Source organism: Myripristis murdjan, chromosome 14 (genome assembly GCF_902150065.1).
Source record: "Myripristis murdjan chromosome 14, fMyrMur1.1, whole genome shotgun sequence".
Classification (NCBI taxonomy): Eukaryota; Metazoa; Chordata; class Actinopteri; order Holocentriformes; family Holocentridae; genus Myripristis; species Myripristis murdjan.
This window is the reverse complement of record NC_043993.1, coordinates 19982783-19997712: the sequence shown is the minus strand read 5'-3', so window position 1 is coordinate 19997712 and position 14930 is coordinate 19982783. Positions and strand designations below refer to the sequence as shown.

The following is a 14930-nucleotide window of genomic DNA, read 5'->3' as shown; positions in this document are numbered from 1 at the left end:
ATTGAACGTTCAATGATGCAATAGAATCGATTCAAAGTGTGACCGTCGATCATGACCCTGAATCGAACTGAATCGAAATTGTATCATGGCATTACTTATTGGCAATATCAGATTGTTCTACAAAGAATCGATATAATATCGTGTCATGATGAAGCTGGTGATTTACACCCCTACTGTAAACATAGCTGATGTCTTTCATTACTTTGCAAATATCTGCTTATGTATTGTAGCAGGCTTCCTGAATGTCAGGAAAAAACACATCCAGAAAAATGGAGAGTATCTCAAGAACTGCACAATTTGTCAGTCAATTTTGTGTCAGCTCTTGTATGGCATTTTTCATGCTGTTCAAAGAGAACAACACTGGGTTCACCAGCTAATAAAACCACGAGAGGAAGCTTGTGCGACATTTCTGTGACGCCGTACTGGACAGATATTTTACAGTCGGTCTTTGATAATAATACAGATAAAGATACATATAGATTTAATAATGAAGCCATCAGCTGAGTTTTTGTGCAGTGAGACTGAACCAGGAATACGTCATCGTGTATTTGACATTTAATGAGTTTCCATTGCTATTCATGCTATCTCATGCTTTATCGATGAGCTCTCACCCTTGATTACTATTCCGATTCAAAACCTTGTTATACCTTTATAATGTCATCGAGCACCATCACCACAACAAACACTGGAGCCTTTCTGAGTACAAGGCATGAAAAAGGTCAAAAACAGGACATGCTGTTTGTTGTTTAGAAGTGACCATGTGACTTTTGGAGACATAAAGCATTTTCTGTCAGCAGCGTTATCTCCCTGAATCTGGGGTTACAATATGGCTTTTGTTGTCACGCAGCACTGAAAGATCTAAGTCACTTTGATCCCGCTTAATAGAGTTTGGTAAATGATCTCAGCGTGGGAGCCCCGCCCCCTGCACACTTACACACAAACACACACACACACATACACAAATACACACACACACACACACACACACACATACAGAGACTCACTCATGCTTGCACACATATTCACAGTCAGACATTCATACAGGTGAAAGCTCCTCTTTATGCTGATCGCTGAGCCAAGAGATCAAGCAGAAAAATTGCTTTTACAAAGAGGTGTCATACTGTTTGCTTGCTGCACATGCTATTAATTAAAATAAAAACTTTTACCCTGCACAATACAGGTTTGTCTAAAATGACAAAATAGTACAAACAGTCCTGGAGTCTAAAGCCAAATGCGGCACGGTGGAACAAAATGGCCTTGTATGAAATGACATTGTTGGAGGCGGTTCACTATTTGCTAAAGCGGCTCGCACAAAACCATACAAGAAAAGTTTGAGGGAGTGACTGAAGGAGACACACAGAGAGAAAGAGAGAAAGAGAGAGAGAGGGAGAGAGGGAGAGAGGGAGAGGGGGGGGGGGGAGGAGGGAGGGAGGGAGGGAAGGAGCATGTCACAGGGCATTTATCTGTGGTATGGTGATGACTCTTTTCCTCCAGCCTCTCAGCTAACTAAGCACTTCCTGCCTTTTGATTAAATGTCATTTTTGTCCTCCAAACTGTCTCCAAACAAGACACGGAGAAACCAGTTAGCGGAGACGAGGTGAGCAGGAAGAGTCTGGAAGGATGAAAAGAGGATGAAAAACATCAGAGAAACTTTCGAAGCCTGTGGTGGGCCAGTTTGCTGTTGGTTAGGAGAACAAAATATTGCTGTTGCTCTTACCAACATTAAATCAATTCCTGGTCTTAATTTCCCACTGTTAGCGTATGAATTATATGGCCATGTGATGTGCAATTGTCATCTGCTGCAAAACGGTTCCCTGTAAATCTCTATAAATGTGGCCTTGATTGCCGGGGGAAGGGATAGCTTGGCCCGCGCACACACACTGGATCACTGTGCTTTCCTCTGTACTCCCAGTGGATCAGTTTCAACTGGAAAGAGACAGGTGCTTCACTTGACCTGGACTGTCAGGACAAATTCAGAAAGGTCATTCAAGATAGCCTTCGCACTTTATATCCAAAAATGCAAGGGTCTTTCTCAACAATTTAACCCTGTAAATTTCACGATTGCATTGCATGACAACAGCCTGGCCCTGCCTGACTGCCTGTGTCAGGAAAGGCACCAACAAAGCAATATGCATGCATGTGTTTGCAGTATGTGTGTGTGTGTGTGTGTGTGTTTATGCCCACTTATAGTACCACTGAAGTGATGACTCACTCTGCTCCATTGTAATGGATGCGTGGCCACATAATGGCCCAACTTAAAAGAGCTGCCTACTCCTTCAGAGGACTGGTGGAAAATGTTTCTCTAAGAGACAGATAACTCAAAAGAACAGCAAAACAAAGCCTGCAGTGGTGTTATTGAGATTTAATGTGTGTATGTATTTATGTGGGTGCGTGTTTGAGTAAGTAGAAGACGTTTCGACAGGTGAGCTGCCACCCCCTCTCAGATTAATAATGCATACACACACACACTCAATATGATACTGGCGTGGGAAGACAGCCTTTGCTTTAATGTGAGTGAAATGATTTGCTAAGGCTGTTTGTATTTCTGCTCTGATCCCGTCTCTCTCCTTCTCCCTTTCCTCCTTCCCTCCCTCCTCTCTTGCTCACCCTGTCTGTGGGCCAATTCAAGGATAAGGCCAGTAGTAATGCCTTTACCATATTACATTGTCTGTGTGTGTCTGTGTGTGTGTGTGTGTGTGCTCACATGGTCTTGGGTGGGTGTATGTGTGAAAAAAGGTGGAATTAAGTGTATGAATGGAAGAAAACTCTTTAACATGAATGAATGAGTGACTAACAGGGTGAAACAGAAGTAGTAGCTGCATGTCCTGTATATTAATGCAATACAAACTTCCCCTGGTTATTTGCATGAAAAGAGCTGTGAAAAGTAGAAAAGAATGCGTTGTATGGCACGGGCCTGACGAACACATTCAGGAATTCCAGACCATTTCTAATGGCTTAAAAATAAGGAGGCCGGCAAAATTAAAAGATTTGCCATGTTTCCCCTACCTGCCTGACCTCTTTTTTCCCTGTGCCCTGAGAAATATCTCAACAGCCATCTCTTGTGCAACAGGGTGGACAGGACAGCCCTAGCCCCTGTTTCCTGTGCTGCAGGCTGCAGCCTTGTCAGATCCCTTCTCAGGAGAAACCATTAGGCCAGGCCTGGGCTGATAGGTTGAACACACATGGGTGTCTGTCCGAGGTTAGTGCAGGGCAATATGGACAAAATCAAATATCACAAAATTTTTGACCGAATACCTCAATATCGATATTGTAGGAATGATTGTTGGTGCTTCTATCAGTTGTTTTCAAAAGATTTTAGATGAACAGGCATTAGTGAAGTGCATATGATGACCAAGCAGGCAAATAATACAACAAGTAGAACAGTCTATTAATGTCAGTAAATTGCATCATTTTACTGTCATGCGACTTTTAAAACCAGGAAAAGAAAACACTGCCAATGCCGTATCATAATATTTTATTTAATATCAATATATTGCCCAGTCCTATTCGAAGTAAGGGGTAGTGGTGAGTTAAAGGTGCTAACTGTTGTACCAAGTAACTAAAGGAAGGAGACTACAAAAGTGTGTGGGATAAAAGGAGGGACAAAAGATAAAGAAATCTATTTCCTTAAAATGTTATAGGAGGTTTTCTGACAGCAGAAATACAGGCAAAAGTGATCATTTATGTGCTTATTATGTGCCAGTGAGCCTCATCAAGCCATACACTGGGCAGAATATGAATAGTCTCCATATCAACGCTGCAAAGCGATATTTTCTCACTGTGTTAAAAGTGAACGTTTGTCCCCAAATGCTCCCTCTTTCTAAACAAATAGCGCTTAATCATGGCAAAGTCAGCATTCTTCTACAAGGCACTGTGGCCTAGCAAGGGGAAATTGTGAGCTTACAGCTATTTCACTCATATCTTTATATAACTGCAACTGTAGCTGTGGGGCAGACGGGACTGATGAAGACGTGATTCTACTGCTGTCGATGGTGACGCCTCATATGGTGTCCATACCAGGAGGCATGGTACAGCTTTGCATGCCAGACATGATCGTAGTCCGTGTGGATTGGGGCTTTTTAAAGCAGAATTCAGAGCAGGCCTCTGCCACTGTGCCACTATCTTTGTCACAGCTGTTGCTGTATTGTAACAAACCGTGGGAATCAGACCTCAAAAGGCAAATCTGTTTGCCAAATGTGACTGTTTACTACCTGAATATGGATCCAGGTTCATTAGCAATCCAACCACTGGAGGTTTTCCAAACAGGCAAGAAGCTAAAAAAAGACTGAGAGCAAAGTAACAACACTGAAATGCAAACTTTAGTTAGCACTGGTCAAAGGCTGCAAAAGGACAGAACATTCGATTGATCGGCTGGTTTTCTGCCAAGGTGTCCCTCATGATCTAATGAGACTCAAATCTCCTCTCAAACAACACAGCAAATTATGAGAGAAGATGCCATTCTTACACTGGTAAAAGCTGGTTTTCACACGGTTCACAAGGCTGAAAATGCAGGCACCTGTGTGCACTTCAGTAATAAAAGTAGCTGTGCCGTGGCCATGTATCAATGAGCGAAACAACACAGCAGCAGCACCCTCCACCAACAGCCTGAAGCGGTGAGGAGCCCCCAAGGAGCCCTTGAGAGCATGTTATCTCATCCAGGGAGATAGGAAGTATGGACAGGAAATCTAGAGGGAGGGGGAGAAGGAGGCCCATATGGGAAGTGCAGTGTAAACAGTCTCCTTTTTTAATCATCCCAGCTCACGTTCCGAACTGGACACACTTTGATCTTCTCCCTCGGCTCCCCCCTCCGCCCTGCCATCCCTCGTTCCAGCCAGGCAGAACATGCAGATAGCAGCCTCGGACTGTTCTAGCCTCATGGAGAAGAGGGGGCTTTCAATACCTTGTGGGACATCGAGAAGGGAGAGGAAAGAATGTGAAGTGGTGCCGAGTTAACTAGTATTTGGTCAGTTGCCCCAGCCTGCCTTAATTATACCTGATGTCTTTATGGGAGCTGACATAGGTCAATTCAATCCTTCATGGGTACATGGCGAAAATATATGGTGAAGAAGGACCTCAAAGGGAACGAAGCGGAAATGGGAGCTTTTAAAAATGTTTGGCTTTCTTTAATTGGGCAGCGTGCCCATTGGAGGATTAACTTCAAATGGTGGGGCAGGCGTAACCGACCCCTCCTCTCCACTGGGGCCAGAGGACAGTTGACGATCCTCGCAATTTCAAAGCTATCCCAGAGGACTTTTCACTTCTCCTCTGGTCACTCCATGAGCTTTGTTTTGGAAGAGGGAGAGAGTCAAAATTCCTAAGCAGCTGCATTCCAAATAGTGCTGGCCAGAGCCGAGCCAGAGTTCCAGTGAACGTGTTCATTCAGAGGACAAGGCCTTCTAGCAGAGAGATTACAGTTTAATAGATCAGAGTGGGAGACATGCCACTCCCCCCGAGCATATAATGATTCTTTATGAGTCTGTGTCTTACAAATGCTAACAAACATGATCCAAACATGACATAACTGTATATAAAAAAATATTATTTATCTGTATTATTTTGACAGTAGATTAAAAATAACACTTTTTCAACAATAATAACACTTTTTCAACATAATAATACAAAGTACATCTACAAGTAGATCTTGTTTTCCTAGAAATCAACCACAAATCTAATGGCCCAGCAAAACAGCATGCTTCGGAAGATCAGATGTGGCCTAAGAGGTGTAATTACTGTGAGTTGTGAAAAGTGGCTGTCAAGCTGCACCACCGCTGAGAGAGTCAAATTCAGAGTAGCCTGGAGATCAACGAGTCAGACCCACCTGACTACAGCCCAAAAAACAAGTGATGGATTTAGGGCCTGATCCTCAAATGTTACAGTCTCTCACTCTCTCGAGGCCGTTCTTCCCCTGCAGCTCCTAACGTATCTCACTGAAAGCAATTTAGCCGTAGAACAAGTGTATGTCTTCCAATTTGCTTGGATAGTTTTGTGACTAATAGTGTTAAGACACACTTAACAAAGACGAGAGACCTAAAGCAAGAATAAACAGAGACAGGCCAAGAAAGATACCTTCCCAGAGAACTGAACCTCCTTTGCAGCCCTTCATCCCCCCAAACCACTGGAAGACAGGAACATAAAGCAGGACCGTAAAGCAGCCTGCTGTGGCAGTGAGGACCTGTCGGAACAGGCCTGAGCTGCAACAAAGAGCATCCTGCAGCATAACACCACCTCTGTGCACTGTGGGTACAACCTGGGAGAAGGGAGTCTGACTCAACTCAAGATTTGGAGGGAACCACAACCAATGCTCTGACTTACAGAAGGCAATAGTTATGCTTTACAAGACAGAATATTGCAGTTCTTCCTAAACTAAGCAGACAAAACCGACTGTATAGGTATTGGTGACTGGCCAAAGGAGAAGCCAAGGATCTTAGTGGAGGATTAGGCTGTCGCCGTCCTGGCCGTAGCTGAGGGAACAAATTTAGTTAGTGACTGGGGAACCTGTGCACGTTCCTTCATAGCTTCATATCAGCTTCTATGCACTTCCACTTCTTGTGCATGTTGCTGAAACTCTCTGCACTGACCTGGTGACCAAAGGGTTAAGATCTTTTCACATGCATGACCTTCCTCTGTCTGCTTTTCATTATAATCTACACTCTAGTCACAGTGGATTTAGATTTTAGCCTCCAGATCTCCAGTTGACAAAAAAAAACCCTGTGCAAAGCTCTATGGGAGAGAAGAAAAAAAGGAAAGCTGGAAATCCCAGAAAGCTGGAAGTGCCTTTGATCTTGGCAGCACTGTGGCATGCATCCATAACATGTTGTCAATACCCGACACACACACACACACACACACACACATTCACACACATTAAAGCTAATCAATTTTAAGTTGAGGAGTAGCCTAAACAGCACTGCCTTTTCACCATGTCTAATACGGAGCTTTCTCCGTGGAGAGACCATGTAAATCCTTATCAATTACGGCAAACTGCAGCATCTGGCTTGCCATTCACAAAACCTCCCACACCTGGTGAGTGAAGAGAGACAAGATCCTACAGTACCTCATATCTGTCGTCCCGTTTCTTTGGAGACGGTAAATAAATTGACACAGCCTTGCTTTATGTCTCGGCAACCTTAATCCACTCCTGAATCCTAAATATGCACACTGAATAGGCCACATTCTTTACATTTGCAAAGCAAGGGCCTGCTTTTTTTTCCAAATGCTAAAACAGCTTTTGCTTAAATTATAGGTTTGCATAGGCCTATACATGATTGAACTGCATCTTTATGGTAAAATGGTGGGAGAAGCATTTCGGTCACTACAGAGATGTTACCTTAGAAAGGTTATGGGTGGGAAAGTTGGCAACCTTACCCAAACTCGTGTTTTTTTGGCAGATGAGCTCAGATGGGACTGGGAAAAGTTAAAATAGATGCAAACAAACTAACCTCAATAGACATGTATGTCATCACTATTGTTGAAGGAATTTAGATACTCTGTCATCACACGCTGAGTGGGAAGCGTGGCAGATCGGACAGCGCTTGAAAAAGATGCAGTGCAGCGCAGCAGTGCATAATGACATCTTTTAACTCATGGTCACTGAGTTATGATTGTTTTGATGGTGTGTGGCAACAACTATGGTTTCAACTGTACTTGCTTTATCGGATCGGGGATGCTGTGTAAACTGTCTGTTGGGTTAGAAAAACAGGTGGGGCCAAAAGTCTGAGTCACAGAGGGATTTGTAACTAGACTGGTTCTTTAAAAGGCTGGACAGTGTGTTTTCATAACTAAATTCCAAATTAATAGCCTACACACTACATGGAATGTTTTTGATCTGTGCGCTGTGATTTGTATGTTATCGCCCACCAAATGATATAGTATGTGTATTATGGCAGGGCAGTCTAATGATTCCCAGAGTGGGCTCCTTGGGGTTGTTATCTGAAGTCGCCAGCACCACAGGATACAGTAAAGTTTCACAAGCATTTTTTTTTTTTTCAAATACTCGACAGTGAGAGAAAGTGGAAATTTGACTTTCTAATCATAGTTGTCAGTCCCTTAACTTTGAACTCAAAGTCTCTTAAAATAGGAAATGATGGGCATCCCAAGGATAAAATTCTGGCAGTGCCATAATATGAATCTATATCAGGGCGGAGGGGCTTCCTGGTCGCAAGACAGCGCTACATTTGAAAGACCCGGGTTCAAGATTGAATGTTGCCCAGCATCCGCCCTGCTGAAGTGTCCTTGAGCAAGGCACTGCAGCCCTGCCATCTCCAGGGGGCGTTGTTCACGGGCAGACACTGCCTTATGAAAAAGAAATAACGTGGGGTCTTTAGACAGTGAAAAGGTTTGGGAAACCCCTGGTGTGAGGTTCTGTAATATTCTCCATGAGACCTTACCTGCATTAGCTTCCCCTCCGCGTACCCGGCGCTTCCTCCCACGAACACCCCCTCCAGAGTGATGGGCTTCCCCATGGGCTCGTGCTTCAGCAGGGTTACCCTGATGACGGCTCGGAGGGCCGGCCGCTCGGACTCCAGGCCCGGCTGGCCCAGCACCACCTGCAGGGCCGCCATGAGCAGCCACGGCCAGAGCCCGGCCAGGCGCCGCTGGGGGACGGTCATGGCCTCGGCTGCAGCGGCGGTCCCCGGCCGCACATGGTGGACTTCAAAGCTGGCAAGCACCGCAGATGGACACTGAGCGGACACAATAAATGAGTATACACGTCCTCCGCACTCCCTCTTCTTCCTTCTACTTCGGCAACTACCGGGTAACAGGTCCAATCCAAACTTTTAAGGCTGGTGGACTGCCATAATAACTCATGCGTGAATGTCCTAAAACTTCCATGCGAATCCAGCAGTGAGTAAATTTTGTTTACATATTCAATCCGAATAGAAATGCATAGCACCCGGTGCGCCGATCAACCCTATAGAATACTGGTCCCTTCCTGGATGAAACACACTAGTATGAACTTTTATCCAGTGTCACTAACGTGCGTGGCGAAACGCTGCATGCAAAAATGCACCATGAAGACAGCGGGTTTGCAGAGCTTGTAGTGTACATTGGTTGTCAAACAGCCTGTCCTTCATAAAACAAACAGACAACAAATGTCCTCATTTGCGTTTAGTCCCAATAGTTGAAGTGCGGTATCCTCTCCCAGCGCGGTAGGTCCTGACAACAATGTATCGATCTTCATCCGTGACTGATCTACAATTACAATGTACACAAGTCACTGTCATTTACAATCACATTTTGCGACTAAATGAAATGAGTTGCCAGAGTACATCAAAAGCTGTTCCGTCCTGAAGGCGCCACGATCTCTGAATAAATCCATAAAAAATGCAGAGCAGCTACGACTTGAACTTCAAAGGTTCGGTTACAGGTTGCCGCCTGATAGCTATGAGACATGTTGACAGATAATACAGCGGTATCATGTGCAAATAAGTAGGGTAATATTTTTTTTACAACCACTGAGCTACAAAAAATAATCCACTAAAACTTACTTAATAGAGTACACCGGACTATTTAATTTCTAACCACGGCAAGTAGACTGTTGCCTACTTCACAGGCTATAACATGTGAATTAAATTGGGTCCGTGATTTCTGAAGCCGACCCGTCAACTTCTTTTATACAGTCGCTCCTGCATCTAAACCTGGTCGCTACAAAAACACGAGTATTCCCCGAGTTCAGTGGCTAAGTTGGTCTATAAGAAACTGGATACGATCCTCCTGAGGACACCGAAGAGCAAAAATCATTCAGACACCAAAAATCAAGAAACGAGCTCAGAGTGGAAACGCTACAAACACAGCGGAACAAGAGTAGTCCAAACTCCTTGTGATCTCCATCGAAAGTTGATAAGCGGGAGAGACACACTGTACAACCATGCCATAGTCCCAGAAGTCTACCTCCCGGAGTCTCTTTCTCTCCCCTGGGATCTCATTGACCGTCTCTACCTGCTGACTGTCCTGCTGCCTTCATGGTCTTTCGAAAATAAAGCAATTACAATCGGAGCGTGCGTGATCGAGCCACAGAAGTGGTACACGTGCCCGACAGAGGATATATTTAATATGCTGTTCATGATGCGATATTTATATGAGGACAGGATGGAAGCCTAGCTAGCTAGCTAATTTCTAATAAAATGGAGCAATGTTACCATTACTGTGTTACTGTTAATGATGCTATGAATGTAAAAGGTATTAAATATTGTTAACGTTTTCACTCATTGTGGAACTGTTTGTTGTGTCGTCGTTAGCAATTAAACAACAACCATTAAAAATGAGCTTTTCTCAATGAGTCCAGTTACTAAAAGCACTTGAATGCAGGACACAGGAGTTTACGAAGAGCACCTGAAGGCAGCATTACCCGCTGAGGGCGGAGCAGCCGCACATCGGCACCGCTCATCCAGAGACGAGTGCAGGGCTCCCTCTAGTGGACAAAACCGGCAAAACAGTCAACAACACTGCAATAATAATTATGAAACAAGACACGTTCAATAAACTGAGCAATTTAATCTCTTCTTGAAACATATATATCATTTAAAACAGTACAATTTTTATACAGCGTTTAAAATATTACATTTGGAAACAATATAAAACAATGGTGAATAAAGGATGACCTCCACAGGGAGATCATCAGAAAGCAAATAACCACCAAAAAACAATTTTATTTCCAGGAAAGCATTAATGGATACATTTCCCTCTGAAAAGAACATACTCTCAAATAACTTACATCAGTTTTCTGTAACTTGGTATATTGTACACTATCAAATTACCAAATAAAATAATAATAGAATGCATATCAGGCCTAAACATTTGGGAAACTAATCTGAAAATTAAATCCATTTAACCTCCGGTACACCCATGCATACAGTAATACCTTCCCTAAACTGAATCATCAATCCTCAATTGTAAACACTTCAGATACTTGAAAACATTACATGTTGTTACATGTTGTTAAAATACTAAAAATGTAACAGTAAAATGCTTTGTACAATACCCTGTTAAAATATATATTAAAAATGCAATCTCTGGTATAAATAGTAAGAAAGTAAGAAATAGAACAGTATTATTGTTGTATTATTCAAACTGAGTCACTAACCGTATGGCAACATAAAACCTAAGTTGCTGAATTACTTATTTAAAAAGTCGTCAAATAAATATTGATTCAGAGCACATAGACAACCATTTGTACAAAAAATAATCATTGAAGTGCCTTGTAATGGTTCTTATAACTAGCTTTTTGAGCTGTTACAAGTGACTGAACAATTTTGGTAATTGTGAGAACTTCACAGAATGTGAGCTATCCTGGACTGAATGGAGACACTGTATCGTGCCAGTAAATCTGATACAATGAAAACTAAAGCAGATAAACAGGAATAAAATTAAGATATTTTAGTGTAAATTGAAAATCTGTAATTAAAATTTCATTTTCTTTCCTTCCTTCCTTTTCATCCTGCTGAAATGCTAAATTCTGTCTTACTAAAGATCTGGTTTACTTCTTTGTGCTCCTGCTCTTCAAGGAAATACTGTCATCCATGAAGTCATCAGGAACATCGACAGCCAGCACCAGTGGGTCGTCAGCTCCATCACTGCACAACAGTACAGGAACCATGCCTGAGCACTGAGAGAAGGAGAGCATACAATGGCATGTGCTTTCACTAAATAGTTACAAATTAAGGAGCTCATAACTATTTGGTAATGAATGTACAGAATTGTAGTCCCTTTTACCAAACAGTCTCTTCCAAAGTTTGTTACTTTTGGAGACTTTTTTACCTTAACTTTGTCTGAAAAAAAGGAACAGTAACTCTCATGTGAAAAGTAGGCATAATGAACCTTATCGAACTCTTACCTTGTTAACAGCCTCATTCGGGACTGGAACTGTCTTGCGCTGCTGTTGCTCCTCTTTCACTGGCCTACCACTGTTTGAGACATATTGAGCCGGTGGGATGGCTTGTCTGGTATTGGCCGAGTTGACAAAGTGAGGGAAGAAGGGCAGCGTGGAGCTGCAGACACTGGTGAATGGCTTGGACACAGAGACCTCCTTCTCCGGACTCACCATTCTGACCAGACAGATGTTAGAGGGAGCCTGCAGCCCATCAGCGATCTGGAACACTGTGTCCAAGTTAACATCACCTTTTCTCATCTCCTGGTTTTCATCATTCTGTACATCCTGGCTCTGGTTCCCATGCTGTAGCACGCTCTCATGACAGCTTGGCTACAACAGGAAGAGGAAAACAGAAATTTTAGTCTAAAAATGCACATTAAGGAACTCAGTGATTCATTGATGAAACAATTTCAGAGTCCTACAATTGACTGAGCGAGTACATGCCCCCTTACCTACCTGGTAATAACCGAGGTGGGAGAACGAGGCTGTTTGAGGGCCACCACCTGTCGTATTTGATGCCACTGGGCCCGGAGGGTAACACTGACGGACTTTCAGAAAAGAGAAACAAGTTAATTTCACTTACACAACATATTCGACAGGTGCTGCTGCTGCAGTTGGACTTGAAATAGGTGAATTCTCAATGGTGTAAGTAACAGATTATTATTCTCGTCACTCTGCTCAGTTAGCTTTTGTTTGTACTACATTTTGAGTATCTTCTCAATCAGCAGTTTCACTTTGACTTAAGTACACATTGTAAATCAATCAAATGTTAGAGTGTACTAGCCTCTTAATAAACAAAATACCAAAGCCTGGCCAGTTTATGTTGATGAGTGAGGGAAACAAGGTAAGAGAAAGTCAGTGAATGTCAACAGATACTGATCATCTCCCTGCTTTCACTCATGGCTTTGGCCTGCTTGGATTACAGCAATGAAAAAATTGTTTGAGCATCGGGGTGAAGAGGGTTGGCCTTTCCTTGCCTAGTTTGTTTACACACTTTCCCCTCTTTTTTTATTAAAAGATCCTAATTTGTCTCTGTTTTCTAGTTCATTGCATGAGGAATATATGAAATAATACTGTTTTTTCAACAACTGGGCGCATTTAAATTAAATATGTGTTTCCTAAAATAAGATTTTCCCACCAGCAATTTCATTTCTTCTATAGAAAATTCTATAAAATGTCTATGTGCTCACCAATGGAGTAGAAACCAGGTTTATACTGTGCATGATGTGGGGAAAAACTGCTGAATTTCTGGCTGCCAGGGTTTGGAAGGTCCTGTAAGCCGTGTTGGATGTGCAGAGTGCTGGGGGTGGGGGCCATTCCGGGGAAGTGGTGCATGAAAGATACTGGGATCCCCTTGTCAGTAGCAAAGATTGTAGGGGAGGAGGCTGCACCATGATCCATCATCAAGGTACGTGGTGGGACTGGGGTCTGATTGTACTCCTTCATGGGCTGGGATCTGTTTGGATGGTAAGGATGAGCTGATTCCTTATATGTCTGTCCAAGCAGCAGAGAACCACCTATAAAAACAGAGAGAACACAAAGAATGAGAACACACAAAAAGAGATAAACAGTGACTAGCAATCAACATGCTGGATTACAGAATTTGTCTAAAATGCGGCATTGCAATGAAATAGTGTTTATTGTTCCCAAAGTAGGGTTCAGGGACCACTGGCAGTCTTTAAGAAGGTTTGAGGCATCCCTTAAATAAGTGTGAAGAGCAATGCCACAGTTTGATCTGGACTAAGTTTCATTCAGTATAAATTGTCATGCAGTATGAGAAAAATGCAGGCACACACCTACACACACACTTGGCACAGTTATGTGGAAGTAAATAATATCTGCAGAGGCATCCTATCACAGGGCCCCCGGTACAACAGCTCATCAAATGGAAGGTCCCTGATCTAATGCATATCTATTCTTGACGTAAAAAAAATATGGATAATGCATAGCTTTACATCAGTTACCTCGAGTATCCTTTATCCCTGTCCCACCACCATCTGTACGTGGAAGGAACCGATGGTGGCGGCTCGGAGGCCGACTGTTCACCTCCATGCCGGCCTGGAGCTTGGCCTTGTTGCTGCTGGTGAGTCTCTTCAGATTGACCAGCAGCTCGGGCCGGTTGCGCTTGAAGTTTGGATTGTGAAAGTGGTGCTGCGTCGCGGGGCTGCAGGCGCACTTTAAATTATTTGAGTCATTGAAAGTGGCCACCACTTTCCTGAAGCCGTACAGGTTCAGCTGCCGAATGAAGCTGGTGAAGTTGGTGGTTCTGAAGACACGGTTGTTTTCCTGGGTGTTTTGGCCGGGGCAAAGGAACTGCTTCTCGAAGAGCTTCTGCTCGATGAGGATGCCCTGGCCGCTGCCGTCCCAGCGGATGGCACTGCTGGTCGGGTCGTTGACCAGGCGCCACAGCTTGGCATGGAAGTTATTGGAGTTGATGGACAGGGGAAGATCTTCACCAGCATCCATGCTTCTGTCTGTGTTTCTAAATACACTCAACAGTGTTAATGGCACTGAGAACCACATTTAAAACCAATGAACTACTGAAACACACATAAAAATTACAAAACACCTGTAAGTTGCAGCATCACGATCACAACAGTTTCAGTTGACCAAAATTAAAGTTTACAAATGTTTTCTTTGGCGACTGTCATGACAACACATGTAAATGCTTTAGATTTGTTTGCTCGACAGTTTAAGACATTTTTACTCGTTAGCCAACGTTATCAGTTGAACGTTATCTTCAACTGATAACTGATATCCTTAACAGAGCTAACGCTAACTCAGAGCATTTAGCTGGCCAGCGGACACTTTGGTGCTGGCTGATCATCTGTCCAGCGAAGATAATGTTAAATTCTGAAAGTTAGTGACTATTTCCCTGCTGCCAGTACACAGTGGTCCACAGAATCAGTGTCAGTAAGTAATACCTTGTTGTAGGAGACAGGTCCTGCTATGGTCCTCAGAGCCGTTGGCTGTTTCTGACTCAGAGCCGTTAAACCCGCTGGAGCCTTCTGGAGTTCTGCCGCAAGCCGGACACGCGCACCCGGCTGGAGCAGCGGACGCG

The 14930-nt window shown here is 43.4% G+C and overlaps 1 protein-coding gene across 1 annotated transcript; it reads right to left on the bottom strand.

Annotated features, from left to right (window-relative positions):
- Positions 1 to 8189: 8189 nt before the first annotated feature.
- On the bottom strand, positions 8190 to 14335 carry hsf5 (heat shock transcription factor family member 5). The gene is made up of 9 exons (XM_030069156.1): positions 13834 to 14335; positions 13060 to 13386; positions 12326 to 12417; positions 11834 to 12199; positions 11512 to 11605; positions 10333 to 10411; positions 9708 to 9714; positions 8388 to 8681; positions 8190 to 8288 (listed from the first exon to the last, which is right to left on the bottom strand). Exons 1-9 carry the CDS (start codon positions 14333 to 14335, stop codon positions 8190 to 8192), a joined length of 1860 nt encoding a protein of 619 aa, XP_029925016.1.
- Between the last annotated feature and the right edge of the window lie 595 nt (positions 14336 to 14930).